Below are 25,398 nucleotides of genomic sequence, written 5' to 3' on the forward strand. Positions count from 1 at the left end.
GGTAGCACTACAGACTTTAAGTTGAACTCTGAAGGGGTGTTGTGTTTTCGGGGCCAGATATGTGTGCCGAATGATTCTGATTTGAGACAGTCTATACTGAGAGAGGCGCATAGTAACCCTTATGTTGTGTGCCCCGGTGGGAATAAGATGTACCGAGATCTTCGAGAGTTATATTGGTGGCCAGGGTTGAAGTGAAAGGTTACTGATTTCGTGGCTAGATGTCTGACATGCCAGTAGGTTAAGACTGAGCATCAGTTGCCTTCGAGTTTGCTACTGCTAGTTAAGATTCTGTTATGGCAATGGGAGTGAGTAACGATGGACTTCATTAGTCAGTTGCCCTTGACACCCACTAAGAAGGATTCTGTCTGGGTGATTGTAGATCAATTGACCAAATCTGCACACTTTATACCAGTTAGGATAGATTATTCTTTGCAGAAGTTGGCGAAGCTCTATATTTCAGAGATAGTGAGACTGCATGGGCTACTGGTTTTGATCATCTTTGATAGGGATCCTCGCTTCACATCTCAGTTTTGGAAAGAGCTACATGAGGCTCTAGGTTCAAGGTTGGACTTCAGTACTATGTTCAATCCTCAGACCGAAGAAAGTGATTTAGATACTGAAGGATATGTTGAAGAGTTGTGTGATTGACTTTTGAGGCAGTTGGGAGGACTATTTGCTGCTAGCCGAGTTTTCCTATAATAACAGCTTTTAGTCGAATATTCAGATGGCACCTTACGAGGCTCTATATGGTCGTAAGCGTCGTACTCTTTTGTGTTGGACTAAGCTGGGTGAACGTCGAGTATTGGGTCCTGAGTTGGTTTCCTAGAATGAGGATAAGGTTTGACTAATTAGGGATCGTCTGAAGGCAGCTTTTGACAGGTAGAAGTCTTATATTAATCTAAAGAGACGTGAGATTGAGTATTTTGTGAGAGACTTCGTGTTTCTAAAGGTCTCGCCATGGAAGAAGATTCTGAGGTTCGGTCGTAAGGGCAAGCTAAGCCCTAGGTTTATTGGGCCGTACCGAATTCTGAAACAAATGGGACTGATCGCTTATCAGTTAGAGCTACCTCTAGAGTTAGACAGTATTCACAATGTGTTTCACGTCTCAATGTTAAGGCGCTACCACTATGATCCCACGCATAGTGTCCCTGTTGAGGAGATTGAGGTTAGGCCAGACTCAACCTTCGAGGAGGAGCGGGTTCAGATTCTGGATCGTGATATAAAGGTCCTTTAGAGGAAGTATATTCCATTAATGAAGGTGTTGTGGTGGAATCATGACATTGAGGAGGCCACGTGGGAGCCTGAGGATGCGATGTGTTAGCAGTATCCTCATTCGTTCTGATCAGGCAAATTTCGAGGCTGAAATTTTCTTTTAGGGGATGAAGTTATAACGCCCTAAAAATTCATATTTCTATTTTGGATAAATGTGACACAACTATGTATCTGCTTCAGTGGTTAAGTGTTCTGGGTGTGTGTATGAGGTCCCAAGTTCAACCCTTGCATTGGCCAAATTTTCCTATTTTTGGATCTAAGCCTGTCTCTATTCAGCGAGCTTATATTTAGTTATTTGTAATTTCATATCAAAACGGGTCTGTTAGTCCGGTGGTTAAGATATGGGTTGGTGTGTTGGAGGTCCTGTGTTCGAATCCCTACGCGAGCAAGAGAGTTTTATTTTTGCTCGGTTCAGCAATAGAGCTCCAAAGGTAGTAGAATTCTGAGTAGTGGGTGGTTGGGATGTAAACTAGTAGGGAGTTATCATAATATTTCAAAAAAAATTTTATTTTTCTCTCTCTACCAATAGTTCTGACGTTGGTTTCTGCATTTGTCGATTTCTCCTTTCTTCTTCCTCCCCTTCGTTTTTCTTGTTCTTTTTCTCTTTTGGATCGTGTCTCTGCTCTTCACTAACTCAGTGTTCTTGTATTGCTCTAGTAAGTGAGTTTTCAATACCTATAGTCTAGTTTTATAACTCGTCGGGTTAGCATTTGGTGTGAGTTAAGGGACTGATTTCTGCATATTTACGGTTTAAGTGAAGTGGGGTTCGGTGAAGTTCCATTTGGATAGTCTAATTTGCACCGAGGTCAGTCTGAATCACCGGTAAGTCTTGAACTCTATTTTGGGATTTGCATCATTTCGTAATCGACTATTAATTGGACGTTTGAACACTTTGTTATAGGTTTCGAAGGCTTTGAGAGTGTTTTGCATCGAATCTGTACTAGGTGTGTACCAAAAAATACAGAAAATGAGGTTTCAAGGAAAGCTAAAAACCTCACTGTCGACGCCACACGGATATGTGGTCATCTGTGTGGTAGGCCGTGTCCCCTAACACGGGCGTGTGATCGACGAAGCCAGGCCGTGCGTACAAGACACGGCCATGTGATGGTCAGGTAGGCCTTGTGCGACACAGGGGCTATACTGATTTGGGCCGTGTGCGCCCATATGGTTAGTCCATACGGACATTTGGGATTCTGGGCCAAACCATGTGATCCACACGGCCAAGGAAAATTTGGGCTGTGTGGGCCACACAGACAGGCCACATGGGCATGTGAGCCATTTTCACTGAATTGATTGATAAGGTTGCATGAGTTGCCCAAGTTGACTGTAAACCTACTGTAGGGTTGGTAAGCATTACTTAGACCCCTAATTGTGTGAACTGACTAATTGATGGATATATATTGAGCATGATGATAGTCTGTATGTATACATTTACTGATAATATGTACTAATATCATGAGATAGCATGTCATGAATTGCATGGGGTTGGGTTGATTTTATTTGGAAGAAGTGTACTAAAAGGCTCTCAAGCCTAATATACTGGCAGCTCAGCTGCAAACTACTGTTTGTACCACTTTCGGTACTACCTGGAGTGTATGGATGGGTGGGTTGATTTAATCTCCACATGGAGTATAGAGTTGGACGGATATGGTGTGTAGTGGATGGTTGGGTAGGACTTTGTTACTGAATACTGTATAACTATTACTAATACTTTGATGGGCTTAGGTTCTAATGCATATCCGATACTGAAACAGAAATAGGCTAAAGCCTAAATTACTACTGAAACTGGAATGGGCTTAGGCCCAGACTGCATTTGACTGTTTACTGCTAAATGACTGTATGCATGTTTTCTGTGGGGATTACACACTGAGTTTACGTAAACTCACCCCTTCTATTTAATGTGTACAGGTAATCCCTAGACTTGACGAATAGGTGCAGCGCTGGACTCGACAGTGGCCATACATATTTTAAACCGTTTTAATTTCAGTTACGGTATTTATTTCTTAATTATTTTTTGATATTTTTATGTAAATTGGATTTTTGGACTGCTTGTTTTTATTTCGGATTTTTAAACTGCAAACTCAACATAAACTTGGTTTTATTAAAAATGACGATTTTACTAAACGCGATTAGTTTTCCTCAAATGTCACGGCTTTAAAAGCTTCCACTATAAAATCGGTTTTGAACAAATTAAATTAACAAGAAAACGATTTTTAATTTGACATGAGATAAAACAGAAGATATTCAACAAAAACTGTTTTGTCTTGGTAATTCGACTTCAAAATTTATTCCATGTGGCACCGCTAGATTTGGCCATTACATCTAGGCCGGGTTTGGGGTGTTACAGAAATTGAGTTGTGTTGTATTGAGGATTTTTAATTATTTTAATTCTGTAGCTAATGTAGTACCGAAACCCTCGACAAAAAAGGGGAAAGATAAAGTCGATGATGAATAGCTCGAACTTTTCGATTTGTATTTCTATAATCTGAATTTAGTTGTTAATTGTTATAATTTAATTTAATCTATATGGTAAGTGTTGAGGTAAGAATTATTGTGTTTTGCAATTGAAATGGAATTGATTTAGTATGTGATGAATTTATTGAATTTATATTTATTGAATTGATATATATACATATTGAATAGTGATAAACGCCAAATTATACATATCTGTACCCCAAATACTTAGCATATTTATGGATGTTTATTACTAGATTTGTGGATTTTGGTGATCTTAATCCGGTTATTTCATGTTTTGTACTCAGGAGAGCACCAAGAGTCGAAAGGAGCCAAAAACGAGCTAAAAAGGGACAAAACGGACTAAATCGAGAAGATGACACGGCCTAAGCCTTGCCACAAGGGCATCTCAAATGCCCGTGGCCTTCGGGGGTGTCGACTAAGGTTTTTACGATTCACACGGTCTGGCCATTGAGCCCACACGGCCGTGTGCAATTCAAAGGATCGAACACGGCCTGGTAATCACGTCACACGGCTGTGGCATATGGGCGTGTCCCTTTTTCAAAGAGTTGTATTTTACACGGAAAAAGGTACTTAATGAGGAAGAAAGCCAATCCAAAGCCTATATAAACACCCTAAGTGTGACCTAGAAAGAGGTCGCTCTTTTCAGAACTTTTCTGGAATACAGAACCACACACCAAGAATTACTTGAAGAAAGCCAGACGATCCATCTCAAAAGCCGGAGCTACTCCAAGACTGAAGATCTCTCTCAGAATTCCTTCAGGGGTTTTAGAGTTTTCTTTATATTTTGTTATTTTTATACTTTTGAGATGTGCTCTTATTTTATTATGAACTAAAACCCTTAGATACCTAAAGGGGATAAAACCTATGATGGATCTTGTTATTATTATCTGAACTGTATGATAAATACTTGATTTGTTCTTAATTATGTGTTCTTAATGCTTGAGTTAATATTTCGGGTATTAATTCATGATTTGATGTGCTTATGCAGAGGAGGAATAGGCCCTACCTAAGAGTAGATTTGGCATAATTAAGTGGAGTTGATCAAACGCCTAGAAATAGGGTTACGAGATTTTGCCGGATTAGGGTGAAACCTAATATGAGAGTCCATAGAGTGATTCATTGCTTCCTTAGGGGTTTTAATTAAGAAAGAAATTTTGATTAATTCAACTGAGGGTTAGACGTTATTAGTCTCGAAAGGGATAATAACATAGGTTAGGGAGTCTCACGGATCAAGTCAAGTGAATAAATCATCCGGTTCAGAGTCAGATAACAAGTGAAATCTAGGTGGATTCCTCCTTGGGTGTCGTCTTCATCAATTGCTTTTCTTCAAGTATTTTTCCAAATTTTCTCTTTGCTTTAATTAAATTAGTTAATTAGTTTAGATAATTAGTTTAATAAACAAACCCTTTTATTTCTAAGTTAGATAATAAAAAGATAGTTATTACTAGTACTTTTGGTTCCCTTGGGTACGATATCCCGGTCTTGCCATTACTATACTATTGTTCGATAGGTGCGCTTGTCTTTTCGTCGTGATAATAGTTAGTCTAGGTTTGATCTTCATTATAAATATTTATTACTTGTTATGAATCATGCGATCAAATATATTAATTATTTGAAATGAAATGAATATTGGTTTTCTTTGAAAAGTGAATTGAAAACCCTATTAACTGTATCGGGGTGAGTCCGATATAGATGGCATGCTATAAGATTGGAAGAGTTCAGGGAATTCTTTGACTTCGAGTCGATAAGACACTGGGTGTCAGTCTATTACTTCGGATTAATTCGATGAGGCACTAGGTGCCAATTTACTTCGATTTAGTTAATGAGACACTGGGTGTCAATTTATTACTTCGAATTATCTGATGAGGCACTGGGTGCCAAACTGGTGTGTTTTGGTTGGATCCGTGTATCTATCTAAGTCCGAGTCTTGTTAATAGGGGTAAATGATTAATAAAGTTTTGTGATTGATATTAAAATTGTATGGTGTGAGAAATGGAAGTGAAATAGTGAATTGAAAATAGAATGTAAAATATGTTGCAAATATATAGAGTATATGAGTTATATACTCAAGAAATGATTATGGAATGGATAATGCAATTGAATAATGAAATGTGAAATGAATTGTGAAAAACTATTTATATAGCAAGTATAAGAATTGAGTTATTTGTGAAATAAATGAAATATGATATGGTTGTTGTAAAATTAAATATTAATATGTGTTTGTATTTCAATTGTATATTTGGAATTTCTTATATTTAATTATTGAATTACTGAAATACCACTGAGTTTTTACTCAGCGTACGGTTTTGTTTTCATTGCGCAGATTAGGTACAGTGATTTTGAAGAGTTGTAATTGAGGTTGTGAGCATCCATTTCATCACATCTCCAAATGCCAAAAGGGTATATTTCAAATTTTTTAATATAATGACATGTACTTAGGAAGATCAAGTGTGTTCCAAGTAGTATGGACAAAAATATAAGTTATGAAAACTTAAAATTTTCTAAATGTTCAAATATATTAGTGATTAGCCAAAATCACTTTGGCACCAAATGTAATATTCCTATATTAGGTTCCTTGTATTGAACTGGGTATAAGGGTGTTACAGTAGTCCACCGATCAAAGAACGAACAACAAAAGAAATTTTCTTTAAACTTTTTCAGAGAGTAAAAACGGCTGCTAGACTCTATCCTAAATTAATACTAAACATTTATATGAATCAAATTCATATATTAATTTTAATTGTGTTCTCTATTCGTGTACAACAAGTTTGTTCACATAATGCGTTCAATATTTAACTATCAAATTAAATTAATTCAATAATTTATTTAAATCATGTGACAACTAAACATAACACCAATTGTATTTGGATTCTGTTTACTTCAACCATAGGGTGTGACCCTGTAGGCTCTTGTAATGTTAGTAGTAATATAAGAACATTTCTGATATTACAAGCAATGAGTGGCATCTAGCATTGCATCATTGCTACCCAAGTTACAAGAAGTCGTGCATCGACATAACATTTTTGTGATAAATTTGTATGTATTATATCATTTTATCCTTTATATCTACATTGGACGCAAGTCATAGAACAATCATTCTTGTATAGTCCAATCTCATATTTCTTGATATTCTAAGTAGACTACAATGAACAAATAAGTGTGATATCTCATATCAACTTATTTGAGCATGGCCATGTATTTCTAGTCTCACTCCATCAAGTAGCCTAAAATATTACTTTCATTATGTAGAAGAGACAAATCCTATCTTAATCAATCATATCCCACTACATAGATTGTGGCATATCCAACATCAGTATTTATAGTACAATCTGTTATAGTAGATGTTTGACTGTATCAAAATACACGACTCACGATGTTGGGACAATAATAATCTCAAGTCTGAGGATTGTATACATAATTATTAGTATGAGTAATGTTGTGATCATTACATAATAATCCAAGAAACATTCTCAAAATGGGTCAGTCCAATATGTTGTTCTCCAACACATGCTCATGTATTAATTTTGACATCCTTATGTCAATAACAACGCTTTGTCATCAATCAACTACACATTAGTCTCAATGCATTATTATTGTCCAAACCTACAATAATACTTGACTAAGGATCTTTTAAAAATAACCATATCATTCTCAAGACTTTATTATTAATCAGCTTATTTACACACACAGAAAAAGAAAAGAAAATAATAATGGCAATGCATTATATTAACAAACAAGGTAAAATGAGTATGTGATTACAATCATCTCATGATTGATTTTTGGGCATACTCTAACACCTTTAAGCATGCAGTAGACTAATTTTAGATTATGAGCTTACCATAAGACAAGGATTATGGTACAAAGGGAACTGCAAAGTGTAAGTCCATAAGGCTTACAACTATGAGCTGCAAATTGCAATAAAAGCTTATAATATAAGAACTTCAATTGTCCTTACACATCAATTTGGTACATAAGCATTCCTAGATTATGGTAATAACTAATTTTAATCGAGATATACAAAATTACAAAGAAGAGGTTCTAGCATTGCCTTTTAATACACACAACCAATAGTTAAAAAAACCTCAAACAAATAATTTGAAATTAGAATTTAAACAACTGGAAATGTAAAGTTGTCGTTTTTCTTTAATAAAGTAGTGTTTCATTGGTTGTGGTAGTTGTGGATGACGGGAGCAAGGGATAAGATACTCGCCCAAGGTAGTGAGTTGTGGTTACTAGTATCACGGGGCTAGATATTTCGTCTCGCGATTTGTGTGGCCTTAGGCGATCCGTTCGTCCAAACTCGCCTAAGTCAGCCTTTATTCAAGTGATGATTCCTTTAGAAGTTCTCCAAGGCACCAATTTGTAGAGCGGAAGCAATTTATGCCAAAGGAAGCACCAAAAGAGCAACAGAAAGAACGCACACAAAGTGTTTAAGTAAATGCTCTCTATTCTCTTATTCACAAAGAATAATGAAACAATGAATTGAGTGAGTACAAATGAGGGGGAGGCTCTCTATTTATAGTTGAGCTCCCCAAAACCGACAGTCAAGATACATTTACATCGACGGACGAGATTAACCATATCTCTTAATTTTAGGGATTTACAAGAAATGTCATATCAAATCTAATCTAATCTTTACAAGATATGATTCCCTCAATCTTCTAAGATTAGTTACCAAATTAGCCTAAGTTGTCATATCTTCATTATTGAGCCAACCAGGCTTCAATCTAACATGCTTGTCTAACAGTTCCTTGAATCGGGTAAATTCTCGTGGGCCAAATGATCCCCATTTAAACAATAGACCTCTATTGGAAGCATTTGGTGCCATAGTCACGGGCTTTTAACTGTGGCCCGTGACACTAGTAAATAGTTTGGGAGAGTTGAAAGAAGGATCTCAAAAAGCCTTAAGGAAGAAAGAGGTAAAAAAAAATAAAAAAAAATGATGTATCAGCTGTTAAGGATTTAATGTTTAGATCATTAAAATGAAAGTATTGTTTAATAATAGTGATCAAATTGCAAGAATTTATTTTAAGTGATCAACTAAAATAGTTTACTCTTAAAAATGATTTTAATAATATTTGTTAAATAAAAAGATTTTAAGCTAAAATATCAGTTTCTTTTAGAAAATAAATTCAATTTTCACAAGTTAATTTTCAGAGTTGTTTTAATCAATTACTATATCTTAAAGATGAATAATACGATTTGAAATTTTCTTCTCCACCAGCAGTGGAGATATAAATATTTAAATTATGCCGACACACCAAAAAAAAATTTTCTTTTATAGTGTAGATGAGGATTTCCGATTTTAGTGGAACAGCTTTCCACAAATCTGTTGTTTCAATGTCTCAATCAATCCCACCAATGGCAGCTAGGTGTCATCTTTCATCTGGTCTCTCTCTTATCATCCAATCAACGGTTGAATATACCAGGGTGACGTGGCTATTTTTACTAATTTATTTGACATAGATTTTGGGTAATTGGAAAAGCTTGCTTAAGTGCCCCCTTTCATCTGTTCCCTTGGATTCGAAACACACGGCAGTCCACTGCATTAAATGTTCAACGCATTATCTGATTCTTCATGCAAATCCTTAGAGTGGGGCAATTGAAAAGAACAAAAATAATAAACTCTGTTTCAATTTCAAAAGCACGCTTTAAAGATTTGATTTGCTTTCCATATCTTTAAACTTAATTAAACCCTTACATGGACTTGATTTTTCTGCCAGAAGGAGGGAGCAATTTTAGGAAATGGAAGAAAGTGGGAGAAAGATTTGCATGAAATTGAGGTATTATATTATTTGTATTTCTTTTAAATAATTTAATGCTATTTCAGTATTTCATATTAAATTTTAATATTTTTATCATGAAAAAAATTAAAATCCAACATGAAAATACTGAATTGTGTACCCTCTTGGCTTCCTAGCATCACTCATTTTCAACTAACACCAACACAAGGGTAATCCAACCTAGTTAGCTTAATCCGTAAATAACTCAAGTTGGTGTTAAAATTCAACCTTTAAGCTTAATTCGAGAGTTTAGTTACAAAGGGAAGCGGAAATCATGGATGTGTCCCCTTCCCAAATCTAAAAAGGGATAAAAGCCACAATCTAGCAGTCCCTTTCTTCTAATATCTACATCCTCTCTGCTTTCCCACCAAGAGAAAATGCCAAAACTTGCACTAATGCCACCACATGATCACCACCGACACTACCGGCAGCTCCTCCTCATCTTCCTCCTTATCTCCACCACCAATGCCGCCCCTGCCTCCGCTACCACAAATTATCAAGTATTCAAGGAAGCTCCACAATTTTACAACTCTCCAAGCCCTTCCATTCACATCAATGGAATGTGCTGTGATCAAGCTGTTCATGTAGCAATGATCCTAGATACAGCCTAATTACGTGGCTCAATGGCCGCCATTTTATCCATCCTCCAACATTCTTCTTGCCCTCAAAATATCCTCTTCCACTTCATTGCCTCCGACAACGCCAACCACCACCACTTCCGCTACACAATCTCCCGCGCTTTCACTGCCCTCGTCTTCCAAATCTACCCATACGACTCCAAAGCAGTGTCAGGCCTCATTTCCACTTCCATCCGCTCAGCACTCGACTGCCCTCTCAACTACGCTCGCAACTACCTCCCCAACCTCCTCCCTCATTGCCTCCGCCGAGTCGTTTACCTAGACTCTGACCTCGTCCTTGTCGACGACATGGCTAAACTCACCGCAACACCACTGGGAGATAGCTCGGTTTTGGCAGCACCCGAGTATTGCAACGCGAACTTCACCTCCTACTTCACCCCGACTTTCTGGTCGAACCCTACTTTATCTTTAACATTTTCGGGCCGCAATGCTTGTTATTTCAACACTGGGGTGATGGTGATAGATTTACAAAGATGGCGTGCAGGAGATTACACTACAAAGATTGTAGAATGGATGGAGCTTCAAAAGAGAATGAGGATATACGAGTTAGGGTCTTTGCCACCCTTCTTGCTTGTGTTTGCAGGCAACATAGCGCCTGTTGATCATAGATGGAACCAACATGGGCTTGGAGGAGACAATTACAGAGGATTGTGTAGAGACTTACATCCTGGTCCGACTAGTTTGTTGCATTGGAGTGGGAAAGGGAAGCCATGGGCGAGAATAGATGCTAACAGACCTTGTCCCTTGGATGCTTTTTGGGCTCCTTATGATTTGCTGCAAACATCCTCTTCTTTGGAGTCTTAAAAATATTGGTGAAGATCATACCAATAAATCTTTTTTTTTTTGTTGTTGCTATTTTTTATCTATATGTGCATATGGGAAAAATATGATATCAGAGTTAGGTTTCTGAAGAAGAGAATTTAACAAGATGATCTTCCCTTTTTCCATTTTCATTATATATTTGAAGGCCTGTAGTGTAGGCTGCCTTTTGTGGGACAAAGGCTTGAGATTTTCGGATTGAAACCGATATTACATGAAATTTTCCATAGGTGGAGCGCTTGAGAACCAACCGAGCACATCAGCTAATAAAAATTACAAGTTCAGTTTGTTGATTGAAGTGATCTTCCTACGGAAAGAGAAGCTTATACTACTACTACTACCACCATATACTAGCGAGATACAAACAGCAACTTGTCCCCTAAAGATTTCAGTCATTTAGATTCTTTTACTTGCATCCATGTGATCATCTCCATAATCTTCTGCATCACTGTTAACTGTCTCTCTGAAAAAGGAGTAATACACATACTGTAATATGATCTGTTATAAACAATGTTAAGGTTTAATGTTTGTGTAAGGAGAAATTGTTGTAAGAAAATCAAGAAGGATACAAATAAGTCGAGTGCCACGCAAACTGCAGCATCCAGCAGCCATGGCATGTTAGGCTTAATGTTTTCCCATTCACTGGTTCTCACTAGAATACTGTGAAAAACATTCAAGGCAAAGCTTCACATAATCATACAACACGGTACCTAACATTGTAAAATCAATGTCTAAAAAACCGGAATCGATGTCAAAGAACTGTGAGAGCTCCAGCCACCGGTTCAACGGATCAATTTTTTTTTTACAGCGGTGAGTGAAATAAATAGAAAAGTCTGAGGCAGAGCTAACCTTGCCACATATGTAGCATTAGCTATCAGTGCAAAGATGAACATGAGAGGATTCAAGCCCTATATGATTTCCACACATTTAGTCAAAAAATTCAATATATTTATATATAGTTAAGAGTTAATAGTACTACCTCAACACTGCCTCTTTTGATCTGGTCAACAAAAGCAAATCATTTGGTAAGGAACCAAAACGATTATAATGAGAAAAAAAAATGCATGGTTTTTATGAATTTAGCTCAATGCTTACATTTAACCATATCTGAGGGATTCGGCCGCCCATGTATATGGCGGCCATTAGCCATCCCAGCCACTGCCCAAAGGCGCTGTGGATCATACTGTGTTCCTGCAACAGAGACTGATGGTTTTATGTTATTTGCAGTTGCATGGGTCGACGTCGATCTTTGTCGAATTCGAGTTAGAATTAACCAGGAAAGGTACATGTAATAGTCTTCGACTGGTAAAGCCAGATCTTGCTTCCATCCATGCCCTACTTCCTAAAGGCAAGTTGATTGAGGCAGCCAGAAATGTACCATAATTTGCAACCTGATCATTCATACGAAATTTACACTAAAAAAACCGAACAAAAGTTGGATATTTTAAGTTTTTGAAACATCAATGCGGGTTCAAGGCTCACGGATCTTGGGATTGGCCTAGGTTGAGTGGCGGACTTTTTGGATGAAACATGAGCTGATTCATCTTCTGAGGAGGAACCACTGTCGAGTTCCATAGCTGAAGGGCCACTTTTAGCTGCTCTCATATATGTTCCGATAGGTGGAGTGCCACTGCCAGCCAAAGATCTAGCCGACCTGAAAATAATGTAATATACTGTAATTAATGTCTCAAAATACAACAAAAAGTGAGTTTTGAGGTTATTAAGAATAGCATACATGTAGTAATACTCCCTGCGAGGATTGGGTTTTTGTGAGGCCTTAGGAATGGGAATGCCTGAGCCAGGTTTCCCAGGCTTCAATGGTTTTTTCTCATCTTCAACCTTACATTTTAAGTACAACATATTCATGAATCCATCTCTGTCACAAACACCATTTCTCATCTGTACTAAAATGAAGTGAAAGACCATAATGTTCAACCAAAATTACAGGGTGTTTACCATGTTGTCAGCAATGATCCTTCTACATTTCCACCACCTATAGATATAATCATAGTATATACTTTGCAGTACTAGAACCACAGTACTCGCTGTATAGAGCTGACAAGTAAAATCAGGCAATTAGGTTTGGAAGTGCCAATGCAACCCAGAGTATGGGTTATGAACCGAATGGGCTCGGTACAACTTTGAACAATAGATCCACGATGTTGACAATGACTTGGGTTAGATGGTTTTACTTTGACCCAAATGATTCTTCAAGAATAGTCCTTAAGTGCAATAATAAATAGAAGAAGGGCTCATTAATGAAATGAAACAAGTAAAACCTGGACTGTCAGTAGCGTACAAGAGCTGTGTAGAACTGAGTTGGCAACTGCATCCACAAAATTCAATGATTCTCATTAATCTTTTTTTTTTTTTTCATATGAAAGATGGCATTTTTGTTGATAAAACGAAGTCATGGTTAAATCCAACAAAGCCTGAGGAAAAGAAAAAGAGAGCTCACCGTTGCAGGTTCCAGAAGGCATCCAACAAGGTTGAACACATCACTGCAACACCAAACAAAGATGAACGATAGTCATGATAAAGCATAAACAAGACAGGAATTTATATATGATGATGAACATTCTTTGTATCATTAAAGAAAAGAAAACGAGAGTGATAATATGGTTTTTCTTTTTGGAGGAGAAGAAGGAATCGAACCCAACAACCCAAGTGAGAAGAAAAAGAAGGGAAACTCCATGGCTGGACTTGGTTTTGAAGTTGGTGATGATTTGAGGAATCTCTGCAACTCCCCAGCAGACAAGACTAGTTAACCCAAAACCAAAAGACAAATCATCCTTTAGATTGCAAAGACAGTCTTTGAAATATCTCTCAACCCACACATTGCAGGGCTTGTTTTCCTTAACACAGTAAGCTTGAGACCGAGACATACCAAAACAAAACAAAAAAAGAAAAGACTGCAAAAAACACTAGGTAAGTTGATGAGTTGAAGAGCCTATATATATATCCAAAAGTTGGTTCAATTAGTATTATTAAATAGCAAGACCTGAAATCACTTAAAATAAGACCATGAATCTACAAATAAATTTATTTATGTCCTTTTAGGAGTGAAGCGAAAGGACTTCAACGCTCTCTCTTCTCTTCCTCTTTCTCGTACGCATATTCTTATCCTGGATGCTTTTACATTCAATCTTCAACTTTTACACACAGAAAAACCACTTTTGATTTCTTGTATGAATCTTATGAAAGCATATTCCTGTCATTCATCGATGCATGATTGCATGTAAAAACTTCATCGACGGTCCAAATTCATCAGTGCTGCAACAAAGGAAAATGAGACAATATTGAATGTGTCAGAATATGATGACATTTTTACGTCATGGTAGATATAATAGGATACATGTATATTCATATCCTTTTCTAAATATAACATTTGGTTTTTGTGTTTTTTTTAATTTAATATTTGCGTTTAATTTTAATATTTAATTTAATATTTAAATTAAATTAATTATATTTGAGGTCCAATGAATGTTTTTCTTAATCGAGGTAAAGAAAACAATCTAGGTATCAAATTAAACATTAAAATCAAACTTAGGTAGGGAAGTAAAACTCAATTCGATTCAAAAAAATTAATTTTTTTTTCGAATTTCGTGTTAATCGAATGAAGTTATTTGAATTATTCGATTTTTTTAATCAACTTGAATAAGTAATTTGATTTTTTGATTTCAAGTTGAATTTTACAACTCGAATAACAAATTATGTAATATCCATTGGTTCCTTGATAGTTTTGAAAATGTACAATTTGGCCCCTCTTAAAAATTCAAAATAATATTAAAAATATTTTTTCAAAAAATTATAAATATATATAATTCAAAAATTTAAGAAAATATTATTTGTGTAACCAACATCAACTAGATAATGACAATCTATATTAAGAAAACACTATTTATCAATCTCTTGTTTTCAATATTAGTATGATCTAAAATAATAATTCAACTTCCTCCATGTCTATACTTTACCATGAGGAACTTTTAGTTAATGTCTCCTAGTAATATCATCTCAAAGAACTCGCCCATCAGCAACAGAACATTCCCAACCAGGAAGAACATAAATAAATTACACATAATGTGTACAAACACCTAACATATTTATTGTTATGTCACCTTTTCGAGTTCGATATCTAGATTTATCAATTGATAGAACCCTAATCTTGATATAGGTTTCATTTAAAGCACTTAAGCAATTCTACAAAAAAGTGAAAGGTCAAGTTAGGATACTCTATTGAAATCTAAATCAAGTGAATTACTTCTAAATAATATATATATCCACTCCAATACCTTGAACTATTTACATCTTATGTCTATAGAATTAGCTGGAATTGACTCTAGCTTTTTAAATAACACATCTTGTAAGCGTATCACACTATTTAATACATTGTGAAATGATCTACTAACGGTTTCCCCCAGACCTATTAAAGTGATTCTTGAGAACTTGATTTTTAAGGTGATGGGCAATAATATGTAAGAACATTGTCACTTGCTCATCTACAATCATGTTCTTTGATGACTTCAACCCTCTTAAAGCTTGTAACATCTCACATAATTAAAAAAAAAAATCTATTCATGTTAACTTATTCAATACAAGTCTTGTCACTAGCATGTACAAGTTGCTTCACATAATCTTTTTAAGTATAAAAATTAAAAATATATGATCTAATCATTGGTCTATAAGTTAATAGGCTAGAGACGACACCCAACATAATTAAGAACCAACTCACAACTATACACATTTTCAACCATATATATTATCAATGCAAGACCAATTTTTTTCTGCCTCTCACTTTGTATTATCAAAGGCAAACGAACCATTACTACAAGATATTAAAGTGTTACATATCTTCAAATTATACTATAAATTAATCTCAAAACAGAATGTGATGCATTAATTTAAATTATAAATAAAGAATGATAATTAAGCAACACAAGAATGTGATGCATATATTTTATCAGTAGCTTGTCCTATTCAATTCCATAACATAATGGGCAATAAATCCCAATAATTGTGTTGAACATCATTTTTAAGCAATTCTTAAACGCGATTTTAATCTCTCTCTTACTCTAGCCAAATACCACCACATGATATATCATTTTACCATTCATAAGATGTTAAAGAATCTCAAACTTGTCTAACATGTTGAGGCCATTCGTTCTAACAAATACTAGCCATTAGCTAATATAAAACAAGTTGTTTCTTTTGTTAGGCAAGCTCTACTTTGTTCTAACAATAAAGAGAAAAAACTTCTAGATGCAAAAGAGAAACAAGCAGATGAAAGAACTCAACCTTTATATATTTATGGCACTCAAGTTCTTTATAGATTTCAATTCCTGCTATATCAATTAGTTTTATATCATCAACTCAAATATAAGCTTGAAGCAATGTATAAAATTAAACCTACAATTTTTTTTCTAGGTCAGGATAAATTATATTATTAAGCAAGGTAATTCTTATAATGCTAGACGAGTTGGCAGCAACAAAAACATGACTCAACTAAAACACTATGCCTCCTTAAAACCCAATTGAAGAAAATACAGAGATTACTCATAACCCCAATCTGACACATGCATAGAAAGCGTATATATGAAATAAAAAAATTATAACAAAATGAGCAATAATTACTAAAACTAGAGAGTTAATGTAACACTCCATACCTAGTCCAATTACCAACCTGAGTCATGGCATGTCACTACAGTAAACAGAGATCATCACATGTAATTTTGGCTTAAAAATCAGTATTTTTGTAATGACCCAATAGTCAGGAGTGTCAAAAAATGTATTTTCAAGATTCTGTTTCTACAAAACCGACCTGCGAATATTATTATTAAATATTTACGGAATTATATTAGAGGCAAATTAAAATTTTAGTAAGCAATTTTCTTAATTTAGGAGCTATTAAAGTATATGGACAAAATCATGAAAGGGCTAAAAGTTATATGGACAAAATCATGAAAGGGCTAAAAGTTGAATTATAGATTAAAATAAACTAAAAGACTAAAGTAGCAAATATGGATTTATTTATATGGTAGTGGACAGTCATTAATGAATGTATATTATATATATATGTTATAATAATAATAATAAATAAAATGAATCTAATATATAACCAAAATCATTTTCTTTTATTTTAACATGCAAACAAATTGAAAGAAAAAAAAACAATAGAAGAAGAGGCCGACGACACTAAGGGCTTAAAACATTCAAACTTCAATTGGTTAGTCAATTTAGTCTCTTTTTTTATAATTTTTATATTTTTGGAATCTTGGTACTTCGAGCTACTCGACCCATGTTATATTTTTTAATATTGTTTAAGATTTTAGTTGTTGTCATTGTTGAATAGTTTAAGTATTACGGGTTAAATTGATAGATTTTTAAGTTAGAAGTGGAAAAGGATTAAATTGTAGTATTAATTGTTGATTTTAAGCTATAAGGACTAAATTGAGAAAAATTCAAAATTAAGGAGTAGAATTGAAAAATAGGGAGCTAAATTAGCTTAGAGTGAAATTGGTATAAAAACTGGAGGTTAAATGTGAGATTAAAATTAGTCTTAGTTTAGGGACTAAATTAAAGAATAAACAAAATATAGTAGAAAAATTAAAATTCTTGTGAACTAAGTGATATGTTATTAATTTATTTAAATTATTTTATCCCATAGCCATCGTCATTTCGGAATCCTCAAGTAAGAAGGGGAAAGACAAGGTTGATGTCGAGTAGCTCGAAATATACAGTTTGTGTTTCTATAGTCCAAAATAATTTACAAATTGTTTCATGTTAAATTGTTTGCATATAGTAAGTAATTGAGGTGAGTACTCTTGTATTTTGGGTTGAATTGAATCAATTGATGATTATGAATATCAAGAAATGTGACGCTTTTATAAATATTGAAATGAATATGTATAATTGAGAAATTGTAATTGCTACCAAACTGAATACATGTTTATATGTAATCATGTACGTATATGAAATTGGGACATTGGTTGTATTGTAAAGTGAATTGAAACCCTATTAACTATTTCGGGCTAAGTAGGATATAGATGGTATGCCATAGGATAGGAAGAGTTTAGGGATTTCTTCAACCTCGAGTCGATGAGGCACTGAGTGCCAATTTGCTTTGGTTTAACCGATGAGACAGTAGGTGTTAACTTATATAATGCTGGGCGATTTTATTACTTTGGATTTATCTGATGAGGCACTGGGTGCCAAATTGGTGTGTTGGTTGGATCCGTGTATCCTTCCAAATCCGAGTCATGTTAATAAGGGAAATTAAATGATAAAATTTGTGTGTTTATTTTGGGATGACAAGGATGAGAAATGAATATGGGATGGGAAATGGGATATGAAATGACGAAACGAGATATGAATATTGAAATGAATTCATGTATTGAACAGAGAGATGAATCATGCCATTTCATAAGTTGAAATTATCAAATGCTATATTAAATGCCATTGTCACGTGCTAGAACATGTGGAATCTAGTGGATGTGAATAAAGAATGAGCAAAATTATATTATTGAATTGAAACATATGTTCATAACATTGCTTGTTGCATTCTTACATTTTAATTACTCATATCAAGTTTAAATTGTTCGGATTATAGAAATGTCACCGAGTTATACTTAACGTACGGTTTTGTTTTCCGTGCACAAGTTAGGTACATTTCAGCTTACCGTTGACTTAACATCCAACAATGAATCCCGAACTCAAGTATGGGGATGTTTAAATTTGTAATAGCATGTACCTAGGAGGTCATTTGGTTGATGTTGTTTATAATATGATGACATTTTGGTTTTCTAATGAAATAATGGTTATTTGTATATATGGTTGTGGTTGAGGCTATGTTTGGTATGATAGCTTAGCTTAATGTTTTGGTATGTGTTTGAGCTTAAAGCTTAATAGCCTAAGTAGCTAAATGTTAGTTCAATTTTGGTAAGTATTTTATGAATGAAAATTTTGAATGGTTGATGCTATGTTAATGTGTTTGAAGATATAAAATGTGGTACCAATGAGGGTACATTGGTTGGCACTTAGGCTGATTGTTTTAACTTGTTTTGAGCATGTTTAATTTTGAATAGGTTAAATGACTAGTGAATTGGTTGTTTATTGTTCAAGTAAACACAATTTGGTAAACTTGAGTTTTAAGGTTCATTTAGGTATACACGACTTGGGACACGATTTGTCACACGACTGTATGTCACACATGGGCAACAGTCATGTGTGCCTTGAACATGTTGTAAAGCAGTATATGAGTAGTTTCCACACGGCTTGCAACACAGCTATGTGAGATTAATTTGAGAGGTACATAGCCCAGGCACACGGGCATGTGATGTGTAGGATAGTCACACGCTCATGTCAAGAGCTACACGGACTGGCATACGACCTGCGACAGGGCCGTGTAACCCAAGTCAGTGAGTTACACGGGCTGGGACACGATTGTGTATCCCAACTTTGAAAGTCACACGGTTTGGGGCATTCCGCACTGTCGTGTGATCTCTATTTCTAGAATTTTTGAAAATTTCCCTAAACTTTCAGAATTATTTCAAATTAACCCCTGTCTGTTTATAGGCTATTTTTAGGGTCTCATAGACTCATATTAAGGATTAAAAGAGTATTTTTACCTTGATTTTGAATGAAATAGCAAATCTGAATTAGGTAAAGTAGGTCATTTTATTAATATCATGGAATGTAGCAATAGTAGTAGTCGGAGTATAGTTCAATACTCTGATGTTAATAATTGGAATAGTCTTGTTACATATCCAACTTCTAGTTTTCAAAAGGGGATAAATAGTGTTAAGAGTGTAGACAGTGGAAGACCAAGTTTAGCATTACATAGCATGATTCATTATTCAATTATATAAGACTCTAGTATGAAAGTATTGGATTGTCATGATCTGCCCCTGTATAATAAATGATAATAGTTAGCTTGCACCATTGCTTATGATGTAATTAAATGTTTTGATTTGTTAATAATGTCCGTGACCCGAATCCGACGACAGAGAGAGTTAGAGGTGTTACAATTTCATTTCATAATCCATATAAACATGATTAATAAACTAATTTGGGTCCTAATTGAGCTTTTGAAAGCTCTAAAACAAGTTTAGGATTAAATGAAGACCAAATTAAAACTTTTGCAACAAAACAAGGCAAACATGAAAACATGAGTCACACGATCATGTAGCCAGGTCGTGTGAAAGGTTATGCCCGTGTGTGCGTATGTCACACGGCCATGTGACTAGGCCGTGTAACTAACTATAACCGTGTGATCCAAATATTACTAAACCTGCAATATCCACATAGGCGTATGCCTAACCCGTGTGAGGTATACTCCCTTGTGCTAGGCCGTATAGGATAAATATGTGTCATTTTAAGTGTTCATTATATATCAAGGAAGCTTATGATTCATATAATGCATAAATGGCAACACAACCTGTACAAAAACTAATCAACCATTATATCAAACATGTAACTAGCCATTCTTAAGGTTATTCATTCATATGACAAAGATATTTCTTTTTAACAAGCTTAATGACCTAAATAACCAACATTTAAACAACAAGTCTTATTCATCCATGATATTATTTTCAATTCATCTCAAAACATATCATACATAAACATTTCCTAGTCTCCTAACCAATATGCCTCAATGACACATTTTCACAATATGTTATACATATAACATATTTCATCCAATCATTTCATCACCAATATGCATACATTCTAAAACATTTATCTTAACCTTGATGAAACTTATCAACTTCCAAAATCACATTTAACACAAGTGTTCAATAATAGTTCTTCATCCAAACTTGTTTATACACACCCAAAGCACACACATATATAAACATTTACAAACCATAAAAATAAAATAAATGTTCACATGTCTCACATTTTTTCTTTCCATAATAACACTTATACATTTAACTTATATACATGCCACATAACCAGTAAAGAACATTTCAAAAGAGCTATCGAGTTGATGCTGGATAGTGTGAGCTTTGAAGAGATCTGATAGTTGTGTTCTGCAAAATGTTAACTATATGAAACAGGAAACAAAATTGAGTAAGCTTTATGAAAGCTTAGTAAGTTCACATAAAACGTATATACTAACTTATCTTGTAAACCAGAAATATCGATATATAACTATGCATTCATGGCATAATAAATCCTGACATTTCATTTCACAAAAAACATGAAAGTCTTTCATATATTCATGTAACAGGGCAATATTTAAAACATCTCTGTAACAGCCCGATTTAAGGCCTAGTCGAAATAGTGGTCTCGGTCTGGAGTTGAATAAATTATTTTAGTATTATTTTTGATTCATTGCATGTTTATATAAGTGTATGAAAAATTTGGTGAGTTAATTTTAACGTTTGCGAGTCCGATTGCGAGAAAGGACTAAATTGCATAAAATGCAAAAGTCCTAAATTGATAGCTAAAAGTGCCAAATAGCTAGAGAATAAAAATTGGAGGTCTTTAAAGGGCAATTAGACCTTATTTTGGTAGCTTGGCCGGCCATGGGAGGTAAAAATGTTGAAAAGTCAACATTAGGTAAGTTGATAACATAATGTATGATATAATAATGCCCTAAGCCTAGCTATCATCTTTTTCTTTCATTCTTTCTTCTTTACCACCGATTTTTCAGCCATTTTTAGGGATTTTATCTTCAAAAAAAATTTAAAAAACTCATTCCTCTTGCAAGTAAGTGATTTTTTTGGCTTTACTTGAATATTTTTGTACTTTTGAGACCCTTGGAGCATAAGCTTTCAAATGAGGGTACTATTTTGCAAAATGAATAAGGGTTTAGGGTTTTTTTATGAAAGGATTTGTAATTTTTCTGAGTTTTGCTGGAAGAAAATGAGTCTTGGGTGTCTTATAACCAACTTTTGTGAAAGGTGTTAGCATGAAAACACCTAAAAAGACCATTTTGCATAAATTGTAAAATAGATGTTAAATATGTGAAATAGTGAGAATTTTGAGTTTCTATAAGAGTAAAAAGGGTTCGAATAGGCTTAATATGTAAATAAATTCAATAAAAATTGATTTTCAAACTTAGGGATAAATTGGTCATTTTACAAAAGTCTAGGGGCAAATTGGTCATCTTACCCAATTATGAATTGTAGAGTGCCTAGATTGATAAATTGACTAAATAAGTGCATTTTTCTATTATAGATCAAGAAATATTGAATCCGAACCTAGACCGATGGAAAGCCAAGCAAATCGACTAAATCAACTAGTCGCCACATTTTGTAATCCGAGTTAAATTGTATGTAAATAATACAACTACATTGTTTATGTCTGTTTTGAATTGTATTTGAATTATTGTAGTATGAATTGCTTGATTTTGGAAATGAGATAATATGATGAGAATAGGGATAATAAAACTCTCGAATGAACCTCAAGAAATAAATCGGATATTTATGCCATGACATTTCGGTCACATTATGAGAGCCAATGTAAGACCATGTCTGGGACATGGCATCAGCATTGAGACGAGTGCTAGTGTAAGACATTTTTGGTACATGCATCAGCTACGAGATGTGTTAGTGTAAAACCATGTTTGGGACATGGCATCGGCACAGATATACTAAAACTTGTACAAGACCATGTCTGGGACATGGCGTTGATGTCTAACCCCATATTTGAGGCTAAATGAGTATATGATAATGTTCCATATGGTTCAATGGTGAGAGTATGATTTAAAGTTAACTCAGAAAGTGTAACCGTGATGTGAGTGGTACAGGTACCTATATGGTATGTATAAAATGTGAGCTCAATATATGCTATATGAGGTATAATGAATATTAATGAGTAAGTTTTGCTTATGCCACTTGTGTATTATGTTACTTGTTGATGAATGGTAAAGATATGTTGTATATTTATTTATGTGCAACTTACTAAGCTTTATGCTTACTCCCTCTCCTTTTCCATTTTCTTATAGTGTCGCCTACCTAGCTCAAGGATCAACGAAAGTCAGAGATATCCATCACACTATCAATCGAAGCTTTCGGTATAGTTTGATTTATATTTTTGAATATGACATGTATAGGGCTTAGACTTTGCTAATTTTTTGTCATTGGAAACTGGCCAAATGTGTTAGCTTGGGTTGGGAACCCTTCATTTTGTATTAAGCCTTGAATGATGGCTAATATTCATTTTGATTTATATGCAAAGATGTTATTTTCATAGATGAGTAAAATGCATAAATGGAATGTCATTATTGTGGCTGATTTGGTTGCATGGGATAGTTTTATCTTGATTGTGGTTGCTATTATGCAGGTTGTGTAAGTAAAGGTGGCAAATAGGCTTAGTAAATAGCCTTATATTGTCCACACGGGTAGAGACACGGGCGTGTGTCTAGACCATGTGTGATGCACGGTCTACCCCATGGGCATTTGGTCTAGCCGTGTGTCCCCTGCACGTAAAAATTTCAAGTCAGTATGCATGATAGTAAACACACGAGTAGAGACACGATCGTGTGTCTCAGCCGTATGATGGACACGGCCTAGCACACGAGCGTGTGCATTGGCCGTGTGATATTTTGGGGATGCTGACGTCAGAAACAGAATGTTTTTGCACATGGGCTAGGACACGAGCGTGTCATGGCCATGTAAAGGACACAGGCCAAGCACACGGGCATGTGCCAGGCCGTGTAAAAACCCCTATAGGTGTGCATTTAAAATTATTTCCACACGAGTGGAGGAAACGGGCGTGTCCTTGTATTGCTTGGATCGTGTGAGCCACACGGGCCATCACACGACCATGTCAAAATAGCCACACGGGTGTGTTGCCCTTCTACACGGGCGTGTTGCCCTTCCACACGGCGTATGCCTTATTTCAAAGTCAAATTTTCTATAGATGGTTTAAGGACTCGAAGTGATTCCGAACAGTTTTCAATGGTCAATTTGGGGCTCGTAGGCCCATAATAAGAAGTTTAAGTAGAAATTGAAAAATTCTTACGTGAACCAAGTCTTGGCGACTTGGGGGAACGTTTATGTACATGAGGTCGAGTTAAGTAATGCCTCGTATTTCGCTCTGACGTGGGTTATGGGTATAGGGTGTTACAATCTTAATCAGTTCCATCTAAGTATAGAGTGCTTATTCCAATCAACAAGTCAACCACTTCTCTTATTTAATCAAGACACCCTTATCAACAATAGTAAGAGGATTTGGATACACGGGTTACCATATTAGGGATCATCGAGGTGCTAAATAGGGCACAAATGTGCACACAAGAGCACCGAAGTGCAAACAAGGCACCGAAGTGCATAACAGGGCACCAATATGTAATCAGGAGCACTGTACTAGCAAATAGGAGCACAAATGTGCTATCAGGAGCACCATAGTGCTAACAAGAGTATGAAAGTACTATCAAGAACACCGTAGTGCTAACAGGAAAAGCATGCATCTACTCTATTGGCATGTCAATCGTATACTAAACATTTACTAGGTTAAAATGGGTATTTATATAGGATTCAGGACTTTCATGTTACTATAAAATTCTTAAGTACCAAAGCATATATCAAAATCATCTCAATATCATGCGTTACTCTACACATAATACATTTATCACATACATGTCTATTTACCTTTCAATTGAGTCCAAACTCAACTTTTATATTAATGTTATTTCATCCAAGATTCATTCAGTATATATAAGTATTTGTTAAACAATTAACCAAAATTTATAATAATTTTAAATTGTATGAACTTACCTAATACAATAAGCTAATGAACTGAAACGTAGGGATTATTCTGTAGTTTTTTCTTTCCCCCGATTATCAACAACTTGATCTATATAATAGTTAAAATTCAAATTATCAATTCAAAAAGCATTATACATATGACCTTTTAATTTCATTTTACATAATTTCCCTAAATTTTTATATTTTATTCAATTTAATCCCTAAAACCAAGATAACTTTCACAATTAAACTTTGTTTTTCATTCCAATTTCAATTACATCCTCCTATAGCCCTCTAAACTCTAAATTTATAGAATTTTCATGTCCCTTTTATCATAACACAACCAACTAACGAACTGAAACGTAGGGACTATTCTGCAATTTTTTCTTTCCCCTGATTATCAACAACTTGATCTATATAATAGTTAAAATTCAAATTATCAATTTAAAAAGCATTATATCACTCGAATACATGCATATGACCTTTTAATTTCATTTTACATAATTTTCTTAAACATTTATATTTTATTCAATTTAATCCCTAAAACCAAAGCTATTATAACTTTCACAATTAAACTTCATTTTTCATTCTAATTTCAATTATATCCTTCTCTGACCCTCTAAACTCTAAATTTATAGAATTTTCATGTCACTTTTATCATATTCACAATTTAGTCCATATATGCAAAACTAACAAAATTTACTATACAAAATAGTC

General features: G+C 34.8%; 1 protein-coding gene and 1 pseudogene across 4 annotated transcripts; one reads left to right on the top strand and one right to left on the bottom strand.

Annotated features, from left to right (window-relative positions):
* Positions 1 to 9,753: 9,753 nt before the first annotated feature.
* Positions 9,754 to 11,098, top strand: LOC108484683 (probable galacturonosyltransferase-like 1; annotated as a pseudogene).
* Positions 11,091 to 14,333, bottom strand: LOC108484681 (probable vacuolar amino acid transporter YPQ3). Of its 4 annotated transcripts, none has more exons than XM_017788563.2 (12): positions 13,646 to 14,333; positions 13,449 to 13,491; positions 13,290 to 13,316; positions 12,947 to 13,045; positions 12,726 to 12,829; positions 12,473 to 12,644; positions 12,277 to 12,381; positions 12,086 to 12,181; positions 11,970 to 11,990; positions 11,840 to 11,898; positions 11,560 to 11,650; positions 11,091 to 11,488 (listed from the first exon to the last, which is right to left on the bottom strand). In XM_017788563.2, exons 1-12 carry the CDS (start codon positions 13,873 to 13,875, stop codon positions 11,387 to 11,389), a joined length of 1,149 nt encoding a protein of 382 aa, XP_017644052.1. In that variant the 5' UTR covers positions 13,876 to 14,333; the 3' UTR covers positions 11,091 to 11,386. The 4 variants fall into 4 exon arrangements, with proteins under 4 accessions (XP_017644052.1, XP_017644051.1, XP_017644054.1 ...); XM_017788562.2 differs by having other exon boundaries at positions 12,086 to 12,193; positions 13,646 to 14,332; XM_017788565.2 differs by having other exon boundaries at positions 12,086 to 12,193; positions 13,270 to 13,316; positions 13,646 to 13,774.
* Positions 14,334 to 25,398: the final 11,065 nt, after the last annotated feature.

This window comes from Gossypium arboreum, chromosome 12 (genome assembly GCF_025698485.1).
Source record: "Gossypium arboreum isolate Shixiya-1 chromosome 12, ASM2569848v2, whole genome shotgun sequence".
Classification (NCBI taxonomy): domain Eukaryota; kingdom Viridiplantae; phylum Streptophyta; class Magnoliopsida; order Malvales; family Malvaceae; genus Gossypium; species Gossypium arboreum.

Coding starts and splice junctions, on each gene's coding strand:
- LOC108484681 (XM_017788562.2), bottom strand. CDS start 13,875: ATGTCTCGGTCTCAAGCTTACTGTGTTAAGGAAAACAAGCCCTGCAAT. Junction 12,645..12,725: donor CGCAGGGAGTATTACTACAT/GTATGCTATTCT, acceptor CATTATTTTCAG/GTCGGCTAGATCTTTGGCTG. Junction 11,991..12,085: donor TCCCTCAGATATGGTTAAAT/GTAAGCATTGAG, acceptor TTTGTTGACCAG/ATCAAAAGAGGCAGTGTTGA.